Source organism: Sander vitreus, chromosome 19, assembly GCF_031162955.1.
Source record: "Sander vitreus isolate 19-12246 chromosome 19, sanVit1, whole genome shotgun sequence".
Classification (NCBI taxonomy): Eukaryota; Metazoa; Chordata; class Actinopteri; order Perciformes; family Percidae; genus Sander; species Sander vitreus.
Window position 1 is genome coordinate 16,306,421 of NC_135873.1, and position 26,770 is coordinate 16,333,190.

General features: G+C 42.0%; 2 protein-coding genes across 2 annotated transcripts; both read left to right on the plus strand.

Annotated features, from left to right (window-relative positions):
• Positions 1–1,614: 1,614 nt before the first annotated feature.
• On the plus strand, positions 1,615–2,786 carry ccl36.1 (chemokine (C-C motif) ligand 36, duplicate 1). The gene is made up of 3 exons (XM_078276404.1): positions 1,615–1,776; positions 1,858–1,969; positions 2,442–2,786. Exons 1-3 carry the CDS (start codon positions 1,707–1,709, stop codon positions 2,533–2,535), a joined length of 276 nt encoding a protein of 91 aa, XP_078132530.1. The 5' UTR covers positions 1,615–1,706; the 3' UTR covers positions 2,536–2,786.
• Positions 2,787–7,567: 4,781 nt separating this feature from the next.
• senp3b (SUMO specific peptidase 3b) lies at positions 7,568–23,368 on the plus strand. Its single transcript, XM_078276172.1, has 12 exons — positions 7,568–7,932; positions 9,850–9,975; positions 12,502–13,227; positions 13,882–13,995; positions 14,489–14,600; positions 15,773–15,920; positions 17,092–17,139; positions 18,870–18,947; positions 20,350–20,487; positions 21,539–21,622; positions 21,815–21,865; positions 22,907–23,368. The coding sequence occupies exons 2-12, from the start codon at positions 9,888–9,890 to the stop codon at positions 23,015–23,017; spliced, it is 1,698 nt and encodes a 565-aa protein (XP_078132298.1). The 5' UTR covers positions 7,568–7,932; positions 9,850–9,887; the 3' UTR covers positions 23,018–23,368.
• The last annotated feature ends 3,402 nt before the right edge of the window (positions 23,369–26,770 follow it).

The window sequence follows — 26,770 nt, forward strand, 5'->3', positions numbered from 1 at the left end:
CATTAATTCAGGGTCCCTCCCATAGCCTGTTTAACAGTAGCCATGGTGTGGACTCCCATTTTAAAGCCTCAGGTTTGACATTTTGGCCGTCGCCATCTTGGTTTTTTTAAACCAGACGTGACCATAACTAGACGAGCGCTAGCTAGCTTGGTTAGCAAGATGCAAAACGAACAGCCGACTCCTTTTGAGGGTCTTTTAGTAGAAGTGAATGCTAACAAGCGGCAAAAATGTTACAATCAACTGCGAGGAAGTGAAAACACAGAGTGACAGGGTCAAAGTTCTTAGGCGAAAACACGGACGACACCGTGGTAGCCACATGTCAATCGTCCATGCTTACGCTAGGTAATGGAACCCGATTTGTTCAGGTCCTTTCCCCTGACCAGTTGGCTATCCTAACCCTTAACCACTCGAGGCCAATGCCTAACCCCAACCAATCAGGCTGCTTCGTAGGGCAGGAGTTGCCTAGAAGTTGCGTGGGATCCATGATAACGCAGACGCCACGCCCTTAACCATCATCACTCTATTACTCTATATGGGACCATAATCTACAAAGTAAAAATCATGCTGTGTTGAAGAAGACTTGAAACTAGCAATTGGGACCATCAACTTGTTATGAAAATGTTTATTGAGATAATATATCAAGTGAGAAGTAGGGTCATTTTCCTCATAGACTTCTATAGAAACTTTTACACAGAAGCTTACTGGTCAAAGAGAGTAGGAGTCAGCGTGTGAAAATGGTTGTATAAAGGCTTCCGTGGCTCTGGAGGGAGCTCTCTAAAGCTTGAGAAAATAACCCTGATGATGTCAGCAGGGTGATTTGTTTTTCATTCAGTTGCATCATGGGAAATATAGGATCCAATGAATTTAAAGGTGGACCTAGAATAGGTACTAAAAGTCCAGATATTAGCCTCTGCTGCATCGATTTTTGGCTTTATGGAAGTGTTTGGGCTTTAAAGAAACGGCGTGGATGATGCCGATGCAGCTGTTGTAAGCCGCCTCACACAAATAAACCTTGAATCGACATATTTCTTCAATCTCTGGTTTTAAAACGTGAGTTAGGCTATATTTCACTCACTACTGCTGTGAGTCTGCTGCTAATGTTGTACACTTTCACCCCCCACCCACCTGGGACACCTCAGTGCTGTTACGCTTTCTGCTGGCTTTTAGTGTTAGGGGGCATTTGCGGTGATGTCTGCTGCGGTAATTGTTGAACTTTTTGATCTTTTTTAAACCAATATTTAGATATCATTACAGCCCTGAAGTCAGTTTCTGTGACCAATAACAAACCGGATACCCTTTCTACTTTAGTTCTGCTTCTTTATTTCATTTTTTCTAGAAACACTTAAAGAGTAGTTAGGGGCTGCACTGTAGCGATTGGTTTTGCTGCATTTCCCCGTCTTTACCTTTGGAGCTCCATCTCTGGGCTAACCACGAGCGCATTTCCTGTGATCTCTACCTCAAACTTTTCAAAAGCTGAGTGGAAAGTTTCGATTGCAGGCAACTTCAGTCGCTTTGAAAACCACAACTGCCCCCCTCCTCCCCCTCCTCCTCCTCCACAACAGTAACACCTTTTTTATTATTATTTTTGATCTTGATAAACCTAACAACCGCACCTCATTTTGTTTAGAAGCCCGTTACTGCAGGTAAGGAGCAGTTGTGGTATTGATCTCTCCAGCACCGCATCCAGAAGGAATAACCGAGCCATCATGGGAACCAGTCGCATCCTGCTGCTCGGCATCCTGGGACTTGCATTGCTCTCCTCAGTGATCTGCAACAGTAAGATTTTAGAATTCAAACCTAATGTGTGTCAGGGGTGTTACTTCTCCGAATATCCTGATAATACGTTTTCTTCTTCAGATACGGCGGGTCCTGACGACTGCTGCTTCACACTCTACCCGAGAAGACTGAACAAAAAGCTCATCAGCTCATATTACATGACTGATCACCGCTGCCCCAAGACCGGAGTCATGTAAGTGCTCACAACTAAGTTCACCCTACTCATTTTTAGAATTCTATGACTGAAATAAGTATAAAGAGTATTACTCAGCGTGACTATTACTTTGTAAAAAAAAGTGTAGACCTGCTGCTAATTACCCTAAGTTTTCATTTTCTCATCAGCAGACGCAATTTTTTATTTATTTTTAAATACATTTTTAAAAATTAAATTATTTTTTCAGCAGTGATCCAGGATGAAACTATGCAACATTTAGCCGACTGTTTTTCTGCTTGGGTTTTGAGATGTGTTACATTCTGAGATTTATTTTAACATTTGCTCAGATATTAGATATACAGTATATTGCATACTCTTTACAATTGATTTCTCATAACGAATCATGATTTTGGTCCCCATGTTCTACGTTCTATTTGGTTTCCTTCTTGTTCTGCTAGCTCTGTCTCAGTTGTCGACCATTATAATGTCATTTCCACCTTCTGTCTTTCAGTCTGGTTACAAGAAAGTCTCGTCACATCTGCGTGGATCCCAATCTCTCCTGGGTCGCGGGCATCATGAAAAGTTTGGACGAAAGCAACTTTTAAAGCAGCCGCCCGCTCCGCTCCTCCTTCTTTAAAGTCGGCTTTTTGTTGCTTTATCAAATCACAGACTATGAAATGTGAAATTGATGTGAACATCTGTTGTGAGTAATTCAAGATTTGGCCTCCAAATGGAGTCATTTTCAGCCTCCACTGACCTACTTATCCTGTGTTTCTGTCATTTCTTTTAGATGCTTTTTAAAATCTCGCAATATCAAAGAGTATGAACTTCATACAAATAAAGTGTGTATGCTTTGCCTTGTCTCTTCTCAATTCCTTCTAAGCGTTTACCAAATGAATAAATGTTAAAGTATTTTACACTTTACTCTCCGTATGTGTTTTATGGTATGCTTATCCATAGACACATTTTACATTTTTACTGCTGAGTGATTCATTAATTGGAAATGTACTAATTGGATGCTGTATCTACTTTTCTTAGAATTAGTACCAATTAGATGGATCCAGGCAACGTTGAAGGGAAATATCTCTCTTTTGAGCTGCTATAATGTATGTTCACCAGCTAGGTGGTGTACTGTGGTGTTTTTAAATTGGGGAAACAGCTGCCTGCTGCAGCTCAAACCACAGCAGGTCCTCCGACCCATACGGCCTCATGTTGAAGGACAAATACAGACGCTACCTCTTCAGAGATTATGTCATGACCTAATACAACCACAGGATCGTTCTCTGCTCAGGATGCCATTACTTCACTGTATCTTTACAGAGCAAATCATTGTTTGCTGCTATATTAATGTTCTGAATATCAGGTACAGAACCTTTACCATTTTGAAATGGTTGCCGTTTGGTTTCCAGTTAGGTGTCTAATAGCAAAATATCATAGTTTGGGTTCAAATAAGCAGGTTGGTCACATACACACGTGACAAATTTACATACGTGACGTAGAACATGACGTACTCGCATAACATAGAGGAAAAATAAGTCACTTTGGCTTTTGGTTTCACATGTTAGGGTGGCAATTAGGGTTACATGTGAGCAAGGGCCGGCTAGAAGGGGGGCACGGGGTGGCACCCCCCCCCCCCCCCCCCCCCCAAACCATTGGGCTAGAGTGCTGTCAATCTGACAATTGTGACTGAGCCTATAGCAAATGTGTATTGTAGTCAGGTATACAATAACTGGGGCCGAAGACTCCAGGCAGTGGCGCAAAAAGTGGGTATGGCTATATGCGGCGTAAAGGGGCGCAGCACCATGGGGGCGCCAAAGCGATGGTGAAAAAAAAAAATACATATTTTCTTGTCTTCAGGTAGGAGTTCTATTAGTTCAAGCTCCGAGTCCTCCTCACATTCGTTTCATTTTGCACTTTAACGTTAGTGATGCTTACAGATGAAGACTGTAAGCAACAGATTGCATAGCCCTCTGACACTGGGTAGTTGCGCCCCTGACTCCAGGTAGTCCTACTGAACCGGGACCAAGGACTTCAAACCTCTCTACCTGCTCTACACAATTCCACAGAAAAAACAGTGTGTCAGATGTGTGAATGTGAGCCACATCTTCTTTTGTTAAAATAAAAAACAGAAGATAAATAAGAACATATACTGTACATTTCAGTACAAGCAAGGAAACCAACACAACAGAATACTAACAAAATGCAAACACATCTTTCAGAATTATTGTGAATGATTTAAATAAGGATTCCTATGTTCAAAAAGGAGTAGGAAGAAGTTAAAAAAAAAAAAACTTTTCTGATCCTATACCCCCGTTTAAGTTGAAGTCTTTCGCCTCCCAGTGGCAGCTCCGTTTTTGATAACTTGTAATGCTGGTTCTGTCATCAAGGTCCCTTCCTTTATTACCCCGTAGTCAGAAAAAAGATATCAACAGTGATTACGCTCTCCTCTGGTGCTGTGCTATCTACTGCTTATTTATATTGTTAAGAGTGCAAAAGCTTGTTTTATGTCTGCCAGTTAAATGCATGCTCTCTGAAGCTGAATCTTATCTGACATACAGTTTTTGTAATCATTTTCAAGGAGACCACTGGGGTCATTCCCCACTTAAAGACCTTGATAAAAATGGCTGACAAAGGCTGTGAAAATGGTTCTGGACTCCTGGGTCTGTTCTTTTTCAAGTATCTATCTCCATTAGATACTCCATTTAATTAGTTAGTTAGTTAGTCATTAGCAGACCCAAACAGAATCTGTGTAGTCTGAATTCCGACAACACCTCCTCTGATTTTCCGCAGAATTTAAACAATTTAAAACATTTCTGTTATCCTAAATGAATATTGCCGATCACATTACAAGCAAAAAAAACATTCCGCTAAATTCCGACAAGAATTTCATTCTGGATTACCAAAAATCTGCAGATTTCGTTTGGGCCTGGTCATTAGTTTGTTAGTCCGTCAGTTAGTTAGTTAGTAGACGGTCGGTCGGTCGGTCGGTCGGTCGGTCAGTTGGTCGATCGGTTAGTCGGTCAGTCGGTCGGTCATCATTAGTTAGTAGTTATTTGCACCAAAACAAACAAACAAAAACATATTATGATGGGAAAAAAAGAGATGGTGTTTATTAGTTGTTGTTTTTTTTTATTCTGCAAGCTCTGCTCGGGGGTGTTTTGAAAATTCTGCATTTTCTAATTCTTTAGTTTTAAAAGAGGCTACATGAATAGCCTTACTGTAAGAAACACCTTCAACCTCCCCTGTCTTTGGAAAAACCCTAGCTGGTGGAGCCCTCCATAGGCTCCATGAGAACATCTGCTCTCGTCACAATGAGGTGAGGAAGATGTTACGCTGCATCAGCAGCAGTCTCGCTTTGCCAGACCTTCCTCCACAGCGCTGCTGAGGAGGAAGGTCTGGCTAATTCACACAGCATTCTGAGATGGGAGAAAAATGTGCTCTGGTTTATTGGCATTTCTTCAAACCAACCACAAACGTCTTGGGCAACGCTAAGCTCCGGACAGAGCAATGGTGCCTCTGCAAAATAGCCTCGGGAAGGAACTTGTTTTGGTGGAATGTGTGTACGTTCAAAGGTTGTTTTAGTCGTGCAACAGAAAACTCAGATTGGACAGATAGTCTAGCTAGCTGTCTGGATTTACCCTGCAGAGATCTGAGGAGCAGTTAACCATAGTCCTCACAAATCCACCGGAGTTTAGAACGCCAACACAAAGAAAGAGGAAGGTGACGGACATCCGGCCGAAGAAGAGGGACATCCGACGGAACCTGAACAATCCCTTAAATGAAACGTCGATATAGACTACATCATCAGTAGAAAGAGCTGGCAGAAACATCCAGCAGAGACTCCAGGACAGGGAGAGAGATGTGAAGCTGCTTCAGCATGAGGTGGAGGCCATCAATGGCTCTGCTGATAAAGCAGCGCAGGACAGGGAGAAGATCATTTACATTTCATTTCATGTTTATTTGAATAGGGACAGATGCTACGACATAGACATGTGTGCAACAAATCTTCAATGTACAGCATCACGGCATTTATAGCTATTGCTAGTTTCTAATGCCTGTCCCTAGAAGGGCTTTTAAACAGTCATATCTTCGCTACGCTGATCCCTCTCACGGAGAGAAGAAGCTCGGATGGGAGGCAGCAGCTCAGATCCCAGCAGAGAACCGAAGTGAGTCAAGTCAAAGAGCTTCAGGAGCAGTGGTGGAATGTAACTAAGTACATTTACTCAAGCACTGTACTTAAGTACAAATTTGAGGTACTTGTACTTTACTTGAGTCTTCTCTAGAGATGTTCCGATACCGATACTGCCTAAAATGCTGCTATCTGTATCGGCAAGTACTGGAGTTTATGCACCGATCTGATACGGCGTAATTGAGCCCTGCAGAAAAACTACTTTACTACTACTCTAAAATTTCCCTCGGGATGAATAAAGCATCTAGCTATTTATCTATCTATCAATCTACTTTAATTGATGTTCTTTTTCCGTTATGACTGACTGTCAAACTGGAAAATAAATGAAAGTTCTATGGCATTCATTGTTTGTGTTTGTTCATGTTTCACATAAAGTTTAACCTGAGCCAGGCTGACAACAAAGATAGAAATCATATCACATATATATACATATAGGATAGTAGCTCTTAAAACATAATAAAATATATGACACTGGATCAGTACTCGGTATCGGCCGATACGCAAGTTCAGGTATCGGAATCGGTATCGGGAAGCAAAAAAATGGTATTAGACCTAGTCTTTTCTTTTTCATGCCACTTTCTACTTTGCCTCCGCTACATTTCGGAGAGAAATATTGTACTTTTTACTCCACTACATTAATCTGACAGTTTTAGTTACTAGTTACTTTACAGATTAAGATTTTTGCACACAAAATACCCAACAATATAACTTCAAGTCCAGCTGAAATGATTAGACCATCAAATACACAACTGTTTGGATTGTTTCCAGTTTGTAAAATGTGAGGAATTTTCTGCATTGAGTACTTTTACTTTTTATACTTTAAAAGACGTGCAGATGGATCACAAATGATATGAACAAGTGATATGATCACCAGTGACAGCCAGCAGAGAAAAGCAGCTAATCCTAACACTGGAGAAGATGGGACCAGTCTGATGAATGTCTGATGACTCTAGCCCCCCTGAACTGAAAGCTCGCTTGGAACCTCGACGGAGGTGATACTAAAAAAAAAGTACCTGTTAGCTAGTACCAGGTCCTTTTTTTCATAATGGAAAAACAAGAAAGTCGAGTAGAGTCGAGGCGAGTCGAGCAGGTACCATGTAATGGAAAAACGCCACTAAGCTCATCTTTGTTCCCTCTCCTCGACCTATCTGCTAGAACTTTCATGAACTCATCACCAAATCCAAATATTACAATATAACAGGAAATGCGGGACAATAGTAGTGTTTAATTGTAGCCTATTGGGCTATATACTTTAGGCTACAGAAATCAAGAAACGATTTTACAAAATGTGACTCAATCACTCAAGTAATAAAATAAATTCAAAATATAACGGATTGTATTTCACTTAGTTTATTTAATCCACCAAAAATAATGTGTTTTCCAGAAGACTGATGTTAGGGTTCAAAAAGGAAAGGCTACCCTTACAAACATACTCTTTATGACGCCATTGCTGCGCGACGGACTTGTTGTAGTTGACATGAGAGCGAAAAATCTGCAGTGATCCGGCACAGCGCATCTATCGGTTTCTTACAGACCTTTTCAATTCAAATAGATTATTTTGTGTAGATTTCACGTACGTCGTTGACTGTATTCTACCATTTATGTTAAGCGTTTGCGTTTTTCACTGAACCGGAAGACCTAAAAGAAATAAAGTTCGCAAGGAGGTGACATCTGACTGCTCCACACCTGACTTCATTGAATGAGGTTTAACACCAATTAGCATTTGTTTTGGTTCGATACCCATACAAATTAAACACGCCCAACATTCAGTCGGAAGCAGCTGGACACATTCATATAAATCTGCAGGCTAACGGTAAGCATACAATTGCAATACCTAGCTATTAACGAATACAGCGCACCGGGCGTTTTATTTTGCTGTAGCTAACATGGTGCCTGCCTAGCTAGCTAGCTAGCTAACGACAACATGGCTAACCAGCTAACGTGTTAGCACGGATAGACAACGGATTGTTGAAGAACTCTTGTTTATTTCAGAACGTTATTAACGATGGTGCAGGGACTTTGGCTACCCACAGTCACTGAAATAACGAGGTTTGCAATGAATGCGACTTTTATTGAGGTTTAAGTGGTGAAACTATGACGGCGATGCTGCTAGCGCTCAACGCGCACAAGCTAGCTGCTTGGTAAGGACTATTTCCTGCAACGGATAATATAGTTATCATCATATAGCTAGCAGCTTCTCGTCAAATTATTCACTATTATAAACGCCAATTTGCCCCGTTGCTCAGTTAACGTTAGTGACTGTCCTACTCTGTGTAGCTATTATGCTAAATTACATATCCGCTCTCCGACCAGATGCACATGGTTACTAGAGTCCCGGTGTTAACAGAGCAGTTCTTCTGCCTGTGAAAGAACAGGGACATGTATTCCGAATGAAAACTGGAGAATGGCATCAAGCCTGTGGCTTTCTAAACATTTGATCTATGTCAGCATTAGCTAGTGAGACCAGAAGGCTTTTATTTGCCATTAAAGCAACCCAATGGCTTTGTAAATTAACGAATATCAAAGTTACGTTGGAAGGTCGTAGGTCATCAACGTTACTGCCTGTTGTACATTTCATGTAAAAGTGATGCCGTGTTCCGCTAGTTGTACCAATTGCGGCACTGTCACCATAAGGCATGAGTGATGCTTTAATGAGGTGATTTGCATACTGGACTGTGTAACGTTAGCACAGTGGGTAGCAAGATTAGAGCCTACCTAATACTCAGCAGCGGTTTGCATTTTGAAAGGGACTTTGACCATCTCACAGTTGTTATTCGGTCCACTTGAATTCATTAATTTTACACACTGAGCCTGATTTTCTCTTCTGGTGTAAACATTGTCATTCTGGGCTGATATCAGGCTTCTTTCACATTACAAAATACATACATTATGTGGATAAAATCCACTGTTGGATAACAGGTGAAATGTCAGGGTTCATATTTCCCCCTTAAGGTTTAGGAAGTGTGAGTGAGTGACTCAATCAATCACAGGCTGGGCAATATGGCCAGACTCTTCTATCCCGATGTTGGCCGTTTCACACCTCGATAACAAGAGCTATCTATCTATATATATATATATATATATATATATATAAAAAAACATGTTTAATTATTAATACATATTAGCAACAATCCATTAATAAATAGTGTGTATAAATAACCACATAGTAAAGCCTATATTTGTATACTCTATGTTGGCAAAATGGCGCCTCTATGGTTCGCTCCAACTTCACTTCCATGTGCAAGATCAGAACATAAAGTGATGTCCAAATGACGTAAATATTGCCATAACAAAGTCCGGCTGCTGGTTTTTCGACATCCCCATGAAAATGGTATGAAACAAAATATATACAATAGACATTTTCATATTGTTTTGACGATACATATTGCCCAGCCCTAGATGGGGCAAGAACATTACTAGTTCCCCCCCCGCCCCCAACTCCCTCACCCATACCATAAATGAATGCAACTTGGATAATAGTTTACAAGATGGCAGCTGAATTGAAATGATGTTCTTGTCAGATTAGGGATGTGATGATATTTAACAACTTGAACTATATCTTATAAATTGCCAATGTGACTAGCGTGGAGAGAGAGTGGAGCGCTGTGTTCAAAGTGATTCTCTTGATTCTCAAAGTTCTCTCTCACTCCAGGATAACTAGCAAGCTACATTTCTATAGAAAGTAAGTAGTTATAACACCCCCGCTGCATACTGTTGTTGTTGTTTGTAGGTGACGAGCTGGCGCAGGTCGTGGGTTGTCCGTGGATAATGCGAGACAGTGGCGGTAGCCTGGCCCAGAACCGCTGGCAGGGAGACCTGGGTCTGACCGCTGTGGGGCAAGACGACACAGGAGGAGGTAGGCCTTTTACTCCCGGTTAATATGTTTACATCCTAGTTAGGCTTGTATTATCATGAATTATGTTGTAGGCAACGGAGCTTTATTTGTATAGCACATTGTAGGCAACAGGGCAATTCAAAGTGCTTTACATAGAACATCAAAGAAAAACCGTTAAAAACATAAAAAAAAACAGATAAAATACGAGAGTAAAATGTACAGTGCAGTATAAGAAATTAACAATTATTTAAAGAAAGGCAGCATCAAAAAGAGAGGTCTTCAGACATGATTTAAAAGAAGAAAAAAAAACAGTTGCTACTGAAGATTAAAGCATGGACATGTTTTTCCACATCCTGCTGAGACAAAAGTCCTTTAACACTTGATATATTCTTGAAGTGATAATAGGTTGTCTTTGTAATTGTCTTAATGTGGCTATTGAAAAGTCCATGACTACACCAAGATTTCCGGCTTTGTTTTGTTTGAGCGCTCACTTTTAATTGTTCCTCTTTTGCTCCAAAAACAACCACTTCAGTTTTTTTTCCTCATTTAATTTTTTAGAAAGTTCTGGCACACCCAGTCGTTAATTTGTTCAATACACTTACTCACTTTTTGTATTGGACTATAGTCCCCTGGCGATTTGGTTATGTAAATGATGTGTTTCAGTCCACTTCCAAGTGGGTTAGTTGGTGTTGGGTAACATTTGATCAAATCTGTATCAAATCTGCTTATTGAATTCTTAATCCTTTCAAATATGTTGTCAAATCTAATTAGTTTTAGCTGTCAGACTTTTGAAGTAACTAAAGTTGAACTGAAATGTAATAGTTTAGTCCAGTGGTTGTCAAACTTGTTTTCAATAATGTACCCGCTTTTTTCCATCTAAATACCCCCAGACCAGCTCAAAACATTTGTGGCAGAAATAAAACACCAAGTATAACGAGTATAACGAGGTACAGTACAGACCTGCGCCATCACTGTCTGATTTACTAAACGACAACATTGCAACTGAAAAACAAATGAATGCTACATTTCAAACTTTTAGAATCCTTCACTAAATTAATTCATTATTATTATTATTATTATTATTTCAGGAATTAAGATCTTTTCAGACGGCAAGCAACACTTAGCCTGTGTAGTGGCGTGGCTCGGCGGGGTCTCACTGCGCTCCTCGTGTGAACAGACCGGCAGACGAACGCCCCGCGAGTAAACGCCAGGCCGTCAATGTGTGGTAACCATGGGGATTCTGTGCACTACTGTATCCCTGCCGGACAACTGAATGACATTAGTTGACAGTAATAACGTTATCGTATATGCGTAATGACAGATTTATAACAAATGTTGGCAATCCTAGTCTTTGCTAACCACAGACTTGGCTAACTTAGCATAGTTTTAATGATATAGCCTTATTTAAGTTAAAACTTGACGTTAATCAATAAATCCAGTCTTGTGCCGATGCTCTGACAAGCAGAAGCCCCGCTGTCTATGTCCTGATTTATAGTTTAGGGCAGTGGTTCTTGAAGGGGTTCCAGGGGAACCCTAACAAAAAGGGGAATCATTTACCCCGGATAAGCGGATGAAGATGGATGGATGGATGGATGGATGGATGGATTTATTTTTACTATAATTTCATCCATAAGTAACACTGACAGATTGTATGACTATTTAGCTCATGGGTTCCATTCACTTTTGTTAATAAAACATCGGTTACACTTTACTTGAAGGTATCTACATAAGAGTGACACGACACGGTCATGAACGTGTCATAAACATTATAAACAAGTCATAAACGTTTATGACATAATGCTTCTTTTAGTAAGTGTCATTTGGTTTTTGTCATGACAAGTTAGGGTTAGGGTTCATGTGTTCGTGACAGTGTCATGTCACTCTTATGTAGATACCTTCAAGTAAAGTGTTACCCAAAACATCTAAAAGCAACAAGTCTTATCAGAAGGGGGTCCCTGGTCTAATTTGTGTCAGTTCAGGGGTCCTTGATATGAAAAAGTGTGAGAACCACTGGTTTAGGGAACTCGCAAACAGCAAGAGTCTCTTGTTCATTGATTTGCACTGAGCACCGTTTGCGTAGGGAAAAGTTTGAGACAATTCAACTCTTGCAGCGTGCGTGTGACGAGCACGGACGCAACAGTTTTACCAGACTTGTAGTGTCACTTGTCAGATTGCCCGCGCAATGTTTTTTTTTTTTTTTAATCGAACATTTTTAAAAATCTCACGTACCCTCTGCAGTGCTCCAAAGTACCCCTAGGCAATTATTTTGATGATTGATAAATCGTTTTACAAGCAGATATGCCAAGCGTTTCCTAGTTCCAGGTCTTCAGTGGTGACGAGTCGCTGTTGGCGTATCATTTATGAACTCTCACACACTCTGTGACGTCAAAGCCCAACAGTCTGTTCATTCAGCAGTACATGCATCAAGCGGAATGAACTCCAGTAGTATTTGGTTAAAATGAAACCCTGAAGGCTTTTGGGTCACGATGACGGCATGAGATTGAACACAGCTGACGTTAGTCAATCCCTGTTCCTGTTTGTGTTTAGGTGGGATCCCTGGAGACCACCTCATTGTCCCGGTGTCAGGCCACAGTGTACCCAGTCCCATGCACCTCAGACTGGGGCAGAAAGAGAAGGTGTGGACAGGCGAGTATGTGGAGGAGGATGAGGACGAGGACGAGGACGGGATGGGTATGATCAAGCCAATAGGTGATGGGGACGAAGAAAACAATCTGGATGGGGAGGACGAGTTAGAGTTTGAGGGCAAGGGTTGGGATAACAATGAGGAGGAAGAAGATGAAGAGGAGGAGTATGAGGTGGAAGATGGAGACGAGGAAGAGTTGGAGTGGGAGGTCCCAGAATTTCCCTCCCAGTCCACGCAGCACCCTCATTCACAGCAACACCACCAACACCACCAACATCACGGACCCCAGCAGAAGGCAGAAGAGGGCGGTGATGTCCCTGGAGAGCATCCGGTCTCCCAGGCCAAAGCCGGGGACGTGTTCAGGTCCCACCTCAGCAGGCACAGGGCTCTGCGGAGGCTCCGGCGCTGGCAGCGCTTGCGATCCCACGGCGGCCTTGGATTTCGGCTAACCAAGCACTGGAAGAGCTGGCGCCAGCGGGCACAGTGGGTATGCTCCCAAGGGCACCGGTACAGCCGAAGAGGGCAAAGGCAGAATCTGTACGGCAAGCAGAGGAGGACAAAAAGGTATCGGCAATACTCCGACGGAGAGGATGACCCCAATGATGAGAGGTTCACAGCGTCGGAGAGAGGTACTCGCATACACTTCATTTCCTTCTAAAGAGGGCTAGTTGAAATGTATTGTAGAGAATATGTTTCAAATGACACAGTTCTATATTTTTTTATTAACAACAAATGTCATGAAATGACAAAAAACAAAACAATGTTAACAATGTCTCTTAAAGGACATTCTGGTGCAAAACGAACCTAGGGGTTAATAACAGATGTGTACCCACTCTGTCGCTCTCTGGGACATGTTTTCATGCTAATCCAATGTGTTTGTAGCTTGAAAGAAGCTAGCGCGGACCGCTGATTAGCTTACAACGCTAGTATTCGGGGCACAGGGAAAGTAAAAACAAATCGCTATTTATACCACTAAAAAAAGCTCAAAATATCACCACACTTCAACGGTAGCATAATGAGGGTCCCTAAATGTTAACCGAAGCATTGAGAACATTGAGTGTACAGACGGTTTATTGAAAAGAGAGATTATAAAGACAGTCGCGTTCTCGTAAACAGGCGGCCGCCGTCTTGGGAGCTACTGTCTTTCTAAACTATCTTTTCAATAAACTGTCTGTACACTTACAATGTTCTCAATGCTTCGGTTAACATTTAGGGGCCCTCATTATGCTACTGTTGAAGTGAGAACAACATGGGTTTGTAATTCTTTCTCTTTTCTCTGTCAGATGAACACATGAATGGCTGCTCTCCAGTCAAACAAGAGGACAGAGGGAGGCGGGAAGTGGAGGTCAAACCAGTGGAGCTGGCCCTTACTGAGGAACACATGAGTTTTGTGACTGGTAAGGATCAGAGACTCGGGCTGTTGGCTCGTGTTCGCTGTCGGTCGGATCATTTTAAAACAGATTTTTTTCATTCTCTCTTAAATACTATAACAACACAGTTTCCCATGCCAAGGTTGCAGTTTTTGGTCCCATTTGTTTGCTTGTTAGTGTGTGTTTTTTTTAAATTTTTTTATAAAAAGACAAACGGCCAAGCAACAAGCGATTTGTTTTTGGTGTGGATCCACATTGGGTGCAGATTGTGATCATTTCCAATGATTTCTGAAAACCGCGGCCTTTTTGTGTTCGCTATATTGCATGTCATTATATTTTCTAGGTGCAATATAGCACATGCCCATGTATAGAGGTTTACTCCTCGTCGTAGCGGCCGCGGGTTCGACTCCGACCTGCACCCCTTTGCTGCATGTCATTCCCCCTAAAATGCCCAACAAATAATCTAAAAAAAGAAAGAAGTATGTATGGTGAGTGATTATAATATCTTATGTTTTTCCAGGTATTCTTGAAGAGTCTCTACAGCAGTATGGCAGCTTGATCCCCGTCCATGTGGATGACATTGTGGAGAAGCTTCAGGACATCTTCAGCGAGAGCTTCTCACAGCCACACAGGTCAGACACAGTGTTTGGTCACTTCTTCTGTGTGCAGTCATATGGTGTTCAACTGCAGAGGAAATGGTTGGATAAAATGATGCACCAAGGTTCTGGAACTGTACCGACTAATGCTGCAAGGAATGTCCTTCATTCATTGACTTTAAACAAAGGAAAAAGTCCTGGATCTTCACAATCCTACCTACAGCACCTATAACTGTCAGTCCTTGTCATTTCTTGTTCACTTGACTGTTTTATAAGCCACAAACGTTTCATTCATATCAAATGCAGACGGTGTGATTATCCAGGAAAATGTTTGACATAAAGCATGTGAGTAAATGGGAATAGTTAGAACCATAGACATAAAATGAATAGACAGGCCATTTCCGTTCAAATCAACGTAGCAGAATGGTAAAGCGGCTCGCCATTTTTAGGTGTACCATTGCCATGGTAACGTATAAGCCGACTTCTGGCAAGATGTGGAGCTGAGGTTTTGCAGTAACTGACAAACGAGCAGCGGAGTAGTAACGTTGCGTGGCAGAGAGCCAGTCGCTAAATGGGTCAAATTAACTTCGTGCTCGAGCCACACAAAGCACGTTGCTATCGCCACGAGTGACCGCTTTATTCTGCTCGTTTTCCGTGAACGGTGTGGCGAGGGCTAAGGCGGAGTTAGCAAGCTAACGTTAGACAACTGACAAGTTGTCCACCTGCTGGCTGGCTGGTTTCGCTGTGCTTTTATGCTGCATTGGTTACAGAGAACGAGCTGAACAGCGGGCTGGGTCTAATGGTAGCGGTCCGCCCGACCCGTTGCCGCTGGATCTAACTGTCCCTCCTCCTCACTCCCCATCGGGCGACACCGTTTACGACGCAAATTGTCACCATGACCGCTAACAACAATCGCCATTTTTTGTTGTGTACCGATAAAATGACCACAGAAATCAGTTCATTGGCCTTTCTATCCATTTTATTTCTGTGGTTAGAACCTTAGGCCTGGTCATTTGGCTCTGTCAGGTTGTAGGTTAACAGGCAGCAGAATTCTAACAATTCACCTAATTTATGACGTTGATTAGGGCATCTGGAGGTTGATTAAACTAGTGGGGGCCATGTATTACCTCTGAAGTAACCCTACATAGGTGAATTGATTAAGTAAGTAACTTACTAATGCATCATGTGTGTGAATTGTTCTTCACTAGGAAAGCAGTGGTCCAGCACCTAATACAATCCTTCCAGCGGTCGTCGGGATCGTCCCTGGCTAAAACATTCAGAGTCAATTACAAACGCCACGTTCTGACCATGGATGACCTGGGCACTCTGTACGGACAGAACTGGCTCAACGACCAGGTACAGCACTACACACTCCTAACACAATAGACCCTTTTCCGTGGCATTTGGACTTGCCCGCGCAGGTGAAACCAAATGTGTCAATAATGGCTCAGTTCCATCGCGTGTCCAGTCATTTTAATGAGGGATCGACCAATGAACGGCCTGGCCGATTATCGGGGCTGATTTTTGGCAGTTTGCAGATTATCTGTATCACCGTTTTATTTGCCTGATAACGTTTAAAGTTAATGAATTAAAAAGTGTTCTACTTTGGCTCCGCTACAGCTCTGTCTGTCCCTCTGCTCCGGTTTCACTCAACACTTCACACGTTATACGTTATTTTAAACGTTTACTGTAGTTAAATTTAGTGCTTTTTATTTGTTACAATAACATTTACTTTTAAATTGTTTTTATGCAACACATATACTTGTATTAGAGTCGTCTTACACTGTGGCATTGCTACTTGTGTTGGGAGTTTGTAACATACCAAAATCTTTTCACTGTAAATATCGGTTCCAAAATATCATTTGTTATAAAACCCTGTTTCATTAGCCACTTATAATCCGTATACTTATCGGCCCTGAAAAACCAGAATCGGTCGACCCCCTGATTTTAATGTCGTCAGTTACATCCGTGCTTTTCCTGCTATGACGAGTGAAAAAAGGTCCGTGACGAGGCATACGGCTGCAGGATTTTGCATTGTTAAATAACACCGAGGATGAGCGTAGAATAAAAGTACTGCCACCTGATCCTCAGGACTGTTAATGATGTGTCTCATGCTTGTCTGGAAAGCAATAAAGTGCCAACCAATACTCTGTCAGCTCTTTAAAACCTTTTTCCTGGAATTGTGAAAGATCAATTGGTGGTTCATAAAACACTTGCTTGGAATACAGTACATGTGTGTCTCACCTTTTGGGCGAGATGAATTCATAAATGCCAAGGGTCGTGAAAGTGGAGTACGCAGGACAAGGTCAATACAATTGGCAGGCTTCTTGCTGAACTCAGCCAAAACATAAAGTGTACTCAGTCCCTACAGATACAGGAAAGTGTGTCAGATGGCGGATATGTATTAATGAACCAATAAATGGACCAAATGGGTTGAATACCACCTTTTGTAGTCACTGATCAGAAAGGTTACAGTGCCCTTTTTCAAGATGTTTCTTTTATAATATAATGTTTCTGTTTTATTCAGATTATGAACATGTATGGTGACCTGGTCATGGACTCTGTGCCAGAGAAGGTAAGGAAATAAATACCAAAGGCCTTTTTAAAGTCACAGTAGGTAACTTTTATAAAAAAAAAAAAAAATTCTTTTGTCATATTTGCTGAAACTTTCACTGGATCCTGACAGAAGCACATGAGGCAGATTATCTGCAATACAAAAAAATTACATTCCTACTTCCTGGTGCTCCTAATGACAAGTTTCCACTACCCTTGAAGGAAAACGACCAATCAGAGCCGAGGAGTCTAACGCTGTTCCTGTGACTGCTCATGAACTGTGGTTAAACTCGGCAACGCTGATCAAATATGAGTCAAGATTCTGTTACTGCGTTCTTCATTTCTCAAATGTTTTCAGAAACATGTTTTAGTGTACTGTTTAGCTATAAAATAAGAGTGTAACGGTTACCTTGGTGACAACAGTCGAGCCAAAACCATGCCGCGCCGACTAGGGCTGTCAAAATTGGCCAAAAATGACATTTGAATATTCGCTAAAAAAAATCCACTGAGGTTCAAATATATTCCAATATCCATTTCTGAACATTATGTCCGCAAAAGGGGAAACGAATACAACGGGAGACATAACTACCTGTGTAACCTTAACGTTAGTCCTCTTTGGAGCATTTAGAATATTCGTCGATGATAGTAGGAGCTGAAAAATAAATAAAAAGATTTGTGCCGTAATGGATATTTTCTCTTTGTTTTAAGAAATTGGTATCAAAAAAAGTATTGTTCAGGAACTGGTATCGAAGTCGGGGTATTGGAATCGGCACCTTTACTTAGTTACCCCCTATAGAAAGTAACTTTTTACTTTACTCGTTACTTTTATGTTACTTTTAAAAGCAAGTGTCTCTGGCAGAGACTGAAGTTAATTATACAAAAACTGTCTTTGACCATAAAGCCGATCTCTGGTTTATCAGTGAAGTGTCTGAACTCCACTGCAGACTGGATTCTCTCCTCACAGAGAGACAGCTGATTCATTATGAACGAGTCCAGCGCGGGTTGGATGCACATCAGCAAGTCATCGGCGTTACACGGTGTTAGTGTATACTATGTAATGTCTGTATCGACTTGTTGCGGTCGCGCAGCCACGATGGTCCGTGCATTGTCGTAGACACATGCAGCCTCTTTACTGGAAATCCTTGCGTGTCCGTGCGACCGACACAAGTCCACAGCGGTCCGCTGCGTGTATGTATGAGACCATCTCCACCGCATCCATCTGTGAGGTTGTCAGCTTTGAGTCTGCCTGGCTCAGAGCGCCGTCCAGCAAAAAGCCACAAAGCTTAAAACGCTCTCAAAAGTTAAGTTAGTTAGCTTTGGCTGCTTCTCGCTTGCCATGATTACTCTGCTACCAGCCTCTGTCACGTCCCGTGTGGAGCTTGTGAGCGCGCAGCTGAGAAGGCGGTGTCGCTGTCAAATCTGACACTGCTTACAACCCATTTGTTTTGTTGCATTTACATGGATATTTTTTGCATACATTTTTAAAATGAATCATTTGAAAGAGAATAAAGCAAGTGGGGAGGAAAAAGGAGTGGGACACAATATGGACATCTGGGCTAGATACTTGGACATGCGGCCCTGCTCGTGTCAGAAAGTAGGCCGTGCACAACTCAAATAACAGATTTTCACAGTCATGAAGGAACGGAGGCCATGAGAATGGCTTTATTGCGCTATTTAAAAGCAGTACATTGAAACCCCAAACAAGTGACCACATCTACCCTAACTCTGACTTTACTCTGTTCTCTCCCTCAGGTTCACTTTTTCAACAGCTTCTTTTATGATAAGCTAAGGACAAAAGGCTATGATGGAGTCAAACGGTGGACCAAAAATGTAAGTGGGCCTCAGAACCTTCCCGCTCTTTGAACCGTTTTTCAGTTAAGTTGTTCGGTAAGATTTTCTTCAAGTTAAGGTTGTGCTAGACAATTTATTCTTACGTAAATTTGTAGCCTTCTTGTCATTTCAAATCAAGTGTCCCATCCCTATTAACCGAGCCCCCCATAAAGCGGTTACATCTGTCTATCAGCATTTTGTCATCCAGGCGTTATAGTTACTGTGGAATTGCTCGTATTTTGCTCCAAGTGCCTCGTTCCAATCACACAACCAAGACAGAGGCTTAGTCATGGGGTTGCACTTTGACCGCTCTGTCACGCTCCCTTATGCCAATACGCCTACACAGTTTTTCAGGTATTATAAAAACCATCACTCATTAAAAAATTTTAACATTAGTGTTAAAGACTATAGTGTCCCCCCCCCCCCCTCCCTTGTGTACTACACAAGTATTTAGAGAGAGACTCGTTCTTTGATCATATCATCATGCTGATGTATAATTCTCTGGTTTGTCAGTGAGGTCTCACAGTGATGGCTGACTCCTATGCTGGTCCAGCGCGGGTTAAATGCACATCAGCCTGGGTTACATACGTCTCCTGTATGAAATGTCTGTATAGTTGCTGCGTTTTCATAAACGCATCCAGATGCCCTTGCACGATACAACTACATAGCAATGTACTACTGTTTCAGCTCACACACACAAAATCGCACACACCGTCACCTCACACAAGCAGCTCTGTCTCAAACACACACACACACACACACACACAGTGGAAAGCTGTGTCCCACGTTTGCTACTGTGGTGATTTCATTCATCTCCCAGCCCGAAGCAGCGCTGCTGCCATCTGTCTTTGTAAAATGAAGCAGCTTTAGAACATTTCTTCCTCTCTGCCATGACTCCTTCCGTGTAGCAGCATAGACGCATGACGTCATTTGTTTTGCAACTCGTGTAAAGTTGGAAGGATATGATTCCAATGGATCAGAAAACTTGGAACTTGTTCTCTACTGGAACCACATCTCGGTTCCCATCCCTAACAAAAGAGCTGCGAGATGAAATATATACAGGAGGGTACTCATGACAAATCTTAAATATTTGTCTGTCGTCCATCATGTTAAATTCAGAACTTTTGATAACGAGAAGGACGAGTGCTCCTCCTCAGCCTAGCACTGGTGTTACACTGTATTCTGGCACCCAGCAGATTTTGTGACCTGTAGCAGTGCAACAACCATCTTGCCTTCATGCAACATGTCTTTCAAGAGGTCCAGATTGTGTAGGAGGGCTAATATAGCCTATAAGATAGTCAGTCAGGTGATACCAATAAGACAAAGTGATACCAATGTCCTATAGTATAGCGTGACAAAATTGTATTTACATCCATTACCTCTCCTTTTACTACTTTATCAGGTTGACATCTTTCAGAAGGATCTGTTGTTGATCCCCATCCACCTGGAGGTCCACTGGTCCCTGGTCAGTGTTGACATTCCTCGCCGAGCCATCACATACTTTGACTCTCAGCGGACTCTCAACAGACGCTGCCCGAAGGTAGGACTAGGACAGCAACACCAGGAGATTACTTTTGGAAAAATAAATCAAAGTAAAAGCCATGGGAGACCCCCAGTGACTGGCTGTAGATGGCCTTCATAGAACTGCTAGCGATCACCCTTTTGGTTCAACGTTCAGATTAACAGTTTATTAGATAACAGACTGAACAGTTCTTTATTAGTGGATAATATACTAGTCACTGTGTCACTTTTACTATTTAGAGTCGACATTTCATAATTGGGAAGATCATCATTTACAGTGTTTTCTGTGCGTGTCGTACCAGATGTGGACAAAGCTGTCAGTATCAGGTCCCATCTTTGATTACAACGGTGTTTGAAGAAGAAGAGGGGGCCCAAGAAAGAAAGTATAAGACATGAGGGGAAGGATCGATCGGGGCTCACGAGGGCTGACAGTCTAGAGATACGTGGACCGGCTCTGGCTTTTTGTCTGTTGCTAGGGAAACTTAGTCGCTGCGTGCTTTGTGATCCCACAGATCTGTGTATTGGAACTCCGATGCTTGACTAATTAAACGAATGTATTTGCCCTTTATCTTATTGTTTTATTTGGCTCTCGCTTAGGATCAATGTAATACCAATTTAGCGAATGCGCAGGGATATATAGGTCTTGTATTTGGATTCGGACACATTGTCCCATAAGGGGGGGACACAGAGGAGGAAGTCCCCAACAACCCCTACCAAGAGTGTTTGGACAGTACAGAGGAAACGGCGTCTGTTGAATGCCTCATGTAACATGAGATATGGAATCCATTTCGATCTTAACCTCAAAATAAACAACTGAATGCTCTAATTGATCTGGTTGAAAGAGGATTGTTATGCATATGGGTGGAGTAATGCAAAAATAAGCATGCTATATAATCTCTGCAATGCCATATCCTATAGTACATTTGAGTCGTCTTAAATATGAACCTTTTTAATCATAGTATTCTGGTATTTAGATTTTAATGGAATCATTAGTGTCGTCATTTGTCACTATGCGTATGCTCTACCTCCTGTAGTCTTTTCATGGAACCTTTCCTTGTTTTTTTTCCCAGCACATTTTTAAGTATCTGCAAGCGGAAGCCATCAAGAAAGACCAACAGGACTTTTTGGCGGGATGGAAAGGCTTTTTCAAAATGGTGAGATGCTTTTTGTTTCTCTGCTTTGACACGCATATTGAGGTTACTCATTCCACAAAGCCCTCACTGGGGGGGGGGGGGCGGCAGTGGGTTGTTGCTGCTGGAAGCCAGTCACACATTGCTGTGGCTTTGTTATGCATTTCAGCAATTGTACTGCGTGTTGCTGATGTATTGTGGATTGTTTTGTTCCAGAATGTGGGTCGTCAAAACAACGACAGTGACTGCGGGGCTTTTGTGCTACAGGTGAGTTTGGTCAGGCCATGTGTTCTCATGCAGATCTCCAAACGTTCATCCATCCATCCTTCCATTCACTGGCCCAACATCATGTCTCAGCCAGCCCTGATATGCCGGTTTTGAGGAAGTAGGCTGCCACGTTTCCACCGCCCTCAGTGTTTATGTTTATATCGGCCAGCCTATTCCAGTGAGTGGCTACAAACGGCTGCCTTGACTTGTCAGGCAGGAAGCATGTTGAGCATCCACTGTACAAGGCTGCGTTCGGACAGGGGAAACGGCGATCCGGCTATTTTCCGCAGGGTAGTCCGGCGGTGTGGGAGTGTCACAAACGGCCCATTTGTGTGATGTCCTGCTGTGTTCTTTAAACCCCCAATGTAGCACAAGTAGACTTTTATATTTCACAATTACTGTTTTCCATCAGATCGTCTATAGATCTCGATGTTACCGATCGCACTTGAAGGCAGCGTTCACAGGAGAAAGAAGAGATGAGCGAGACAGAGCAAGTGCTTTGTTGTTGCAGGAAACATTCAGCTATTACACAAACTCCCGGGCAGTTTGGTGCTTGTTTTGTTTTTTACCCTCGTAGTGTTTTAAAACTTCCTTGTGGCAGCGATAGAGGCAGTGATGTTTCCTGTTTCTTGTATGGGATTCTCCCACCGCCTCAAACCACAGCTCAAAACACACCGACAAGTCTGATCGCCGATTTACGTGATTGGCTTTCTCCAAAAGTTGAGTCGGCTCAACTTTTCGCCGCAGGCCCGCTGTGTTTTTTTTTTTTTTTTTTTTTTTTTTTTTGGTGTGTGTGTGTGTCCTGCTGCAAACTCCACTGCAGCCTGAACTCACTACCCCAAGTGTTTTTTGCCGGACCGTCTGATGGCCGACCCAGGCAATGTGAATGCAGGCCTAAAGCTGGTCGCTCAGCACTGTAGGAACTGCTGACTTGTGTTGCATGTTGTTGTGACTGTTTGTTTGTTTGTTTGTTTGTTTGTGCAAGCCAATAACTTTTGTTTTGTTTTTCTTCTCGTCATTTGCCCCTCCACCGTCCCGCAGTACTGCAAGTGTCTGGCACTAGGGCAGCCGTTCAGCTTCGGCCAGCTGGATATGCCGCGGCTGAGGAGGCAAATGTACAAAGAACTCTGTCACTGCAAGCTCACCCTGTGACCCTCCACCCCCACCCCGGCCCGCCATCTCCACCTGCTCCCGCCCTTAAACTTAACAAGACGGAGGGACAATGCCATGACAAGAAGAGGGCACGGGGAGCAAACGATAGACTGGAAAAAGAGAAACTTTTCAGAAACTTTATTTTTCTCTGCCAACATCCAGAGAAGTCCCTTCTTCTATTGTAGGTGATGTCATTGTTTCACTTTTTGTCTCTCTTTGCTTCCCTCTCTCCACTCTTTCTGAAAACTCCTGATTTTAATTTCCGTGTCATGGTAATTCCTTTGTGGTTGACAGAGGCCAAGACTAGCTTCCGTTTTGGGAATGTGCTAATCTTCCATCCTATCGTAGTCCACCTTTCTCAGTCTGAATGGGAGCATGAAGAAGATTATATCTAAAGAATACAGTCCAGATGAAGGGTCGGACCACAGTTAGTCCAACCTCAGTACTACTTTTCACTTTAGATGCCTGAACAGTGAGTGCAGAGGTTGCGTGGGTGGACGGCAAAATCATTTGAACCAGTCTGTGTAAGCTTGCGGTTAAATAGTACTAGTGGCTGTACCTGCCCTCCATCCATGCAAGTCCATACGGTAGGTTGAAAGAAGTGAGAATCTCAGAAACGTTACGGCACCCGACATCAAATACACTTCCCCATGCTACAGCCAATGTTGATGTTGGCAGTTCTATCGATCCAGTCGGCACCTGATGTTTGCCACTGTAGCGCGACGTGACATTTCCGATGTATGTTTGTTTAAACGATTTCCTACGTGGTGTTTAGAAGAATTTCAAGTGAAAATGGAGCTTGCTAGTTGATGCTGCCATATCGACGTCAGAAAACACTTCCAGCGTGTGAGGAGCCATTCTAGTGCTTTTTTTTTTTTTTTTAGGGAAATCAGAATTTACATCCGGAAACGTTCTCTGCCTCCATCACTATTCACCAAATAATCCATCGTCATGCTGGGAGACTGGATCTGCATCAGTGGATCACTGGCCAAACGCGCCAGGATGACCTATTAGCCCAATCAAGGGGTATCTTTACATTGCATTTTATCTTTTTCTGTGTTTTCTCTTTGTCGGTAAATGTGTTGATAATGCTTATTGCTTTAAACAAACGGTGTTAAAAGGAGGACTACTAATGTGTGTAATTTTCGGAGTAAGTACAAAAGAGATCCTCTGGTGGTAGTATTTCTTTGAAGGTTTTGAGAGCCATTTTTGGTGAGGACCACGACCGCTACACAGCAGATCCAGTACGTTCGCAATGGAGTTCCAGCACCCTCCTCTTCTTTTTATAACGAAAGACAAATTTGTTGATAGCCGTGTGTTTGTTTTTTCTTTCTTTCTCAAAAAAGTTGATGCAACAGAGTTGAGTTTTATATATCTTCTACAATGCATTATGGTTGCTAAAAATAAAAAAAAACATGCGGCAAACAAGTGATGTTGCATTTTATTAATGCTAACTGGATGGACATTAGCTGGGTATGCTGACGTGATCGACATGTTATCCTGTGTCCGGTGGTAGTGATGGTAACCAAGTAGATATACTCAAGCACTGTATGTGTATACTGTAAAATTTAAGTACTTCTCATACTTGACTTTTCATGCCATTCATACGGAAATGGAAACCTTTATCTGACGGCTACAAAGTTAGCATAAACAGGGTGGACTTATTGATTGAACTACCCAACGATACATAAATATATTTAAATTGTAAAATTCTACACTACTTAATACGAAGCTATTTGGAGAGTGGGGGATTTTATTCCACTCCTCACCTGTGCTTCTACCTACTTTACTTTTTAGATTGGGTTGTTTGAGGTAAGATGCACTAGCCCTTGTATTCAGGCCATGAAAGTCCCAAACGTACTGAATACCTGGTGAAAAAAGGACAGACATGTCTATATGTAGACATTTCAAATCTTGTGACTGTATGTTTTGACTGTTGACTTCTACTTTCAAATAGGAGCCAATTCCACTCTTTGAAATGGTTTGTGGGTAGAGCAGGCACACACATATTTAGAGGTTTATGCCTCGACGCAGAGGTCCAGGGTTCGAATCCGACCTGTGACGATTTCCTGCATGTCTTCCCACTCTCTCTCCCCTTTCTCACCTAACTGTCCTATCCATTAAAGGTGGAAATCCCAAAAAAAGAATCTTTTAAAAAAATGTATGTGTTTAACTTATGTGTTCTTAGACTAACAATAAGCCATCTTTTATGAGTTAGTTCTGGGCTTTGTAAAGCTTGTCCTATTTTTTCTTTCAGTTATACCACTGTACCTGTAGTTTATGCAGGTATAATAGTAGTGGCATTGAACTAATGTACACACAACAGGACGGGTCACTGAAAAATGTTTTGCCTTTTTTTTTTTGGTCTGGGGCGCTTCACTGAGAGCAAGATATTCTATTTCATTCAAATGACATGACTGTTGGCACCATGGGGAAGTTTGTTCAATAGGTAACTGGCCCGAAAATATTGAGTGAGGTAACTGACATAAAATACGATTACACATAGAAGAAGCAATAGAACGTAGACGTAAGGCTGTCATGAAGTGTTTACCGTGTAGATCTTTAACAAGCAAAAAAAATCTTGTCTCAAAGGTCATTGACCAGGATGGCCAGAGGTGATTATGTTGGAGACGGAGGCTACCATTCCCCCCCAAAATCCAACCACCATGCTGAGGAAGAACATGACATGTAGATAAAAGCCCTGGAGTGGACCTTAAATTAAGATTATTCAACTTAATACCGTAAGGAACATGTTCTATAGTCTAGAAAAAGGATGTATGACGCTCCCATTTTCTGGGAGCATCTAAGGATGAACAAAAATACAGTTGTAATCCGTTCAAGTAAATGCTGTTTCTGCTGCTAAAGCAGAGCTTAAAGCAGCAGATTGCCCACCCGTGTGGGGGAAAAGGCTTAAACAAAAGAAATGGATGGCTGATAATGTGTACTGTTTCTTCTAATTGAAAGCTACATAGATTTTATTTACACATTTGTTTTGCCTCATGTTATCCAAAGCCACAGCAATTAATAAAACTATGAATGTTATAGACCCTAGCAGTCACTGTAAGTTTTTTTTTTTTATTTTATTTTTTTTTATTTAGAACAGAAAGTTTTAGCTTCAGTATTTCTTCTGGAAATTTGGGGTTGTTTACTAATATTTTGCTCCAATAGTTTCTGGTTTTAAGTCATTATTTTGCTATTTTATTATGGCATGGCCCTTATTATGGGTGCTTTTACCCCAGTATTTCTGAAATCCTGGCTCCGGCTGTGAGCATAATTAATAGGCTATTAATTACAAATGTATCTCGGTTCATGTTCTATAAAATATTACACTTTAATATTCCAATCTTTTGTCGTGAACTAAAACATGCATCAGATGGCTACACTGTGACTCATCCCAACAGTTTCGCGTTGTGAAGCTGAGATGTGCATGTGTCACTAATTGATATGGAACAATATGATTCAGAAGAAAACACAAATCTATCTCAGGGCCGTGGGTAAGGCCTTTTGTTCTCGTTGACGAATGGCTGAACTGAGAATGGGGGACCTACAAAATATACTCCAGCGTAGCGCAAGTGAAAGGAGCTTGGATGCCTCTCATACGGTTTGCTTATAAAATGTAAACACCGCCCCTCTGGCGTGCTAACAGTGAAACAATCGTGCTCTGGTATGGACGCTACGGTCCGCCTACTTAGTTATGACGTGAAAATTGGCCAATCACAAGTCTTTATGGGCGGGATTTCAGCTAAATGACGG

Coding starts and splice junctions, on each gene's coding strand:
- ccl36.1 (XM_078276404.1), top strand. CDS start 1,707: ATGGGAACCAGTCGCATCCTGCTGCTCGGCATCCTGGGACTTGCATTG. Junction 1,777..1,857: donor CTCCTCAGTGATCTGCAACA/GTAAGATTTTAG, acceptor TTTCTTCTTCAG/ATACGGCGGGTCCTGACGAC. Junction 1,970..2,441: donor TGCCCCAAGACCGGAGTCAT/GTAAGTGCTCAC, acceptor TCTGTCTTTCAG/TCTGGTTACAAGAAAGTCTC.
- senp3b (XM_078276172.1), top strand. CDS start 9,888: ATGCGAGACAGTGGCGGTAGCCTGGCCCAGAACCGCTGGCAGGGAGAC. Junction 9,976..12,501: donor GCAAGACGACACAGGAGGAG/GTAGGCCTTTTA, acceptor GTTTGTGTTTAG/GTGGGATCCCTGGAGACCAC. Junction 14,601..15,772: donor AGCTTCTCACAGCCACACAG/GTCAGACACAGT, acceptor GTTCTTCACTAG/GAAAGCAGTGGTCCAGCACC.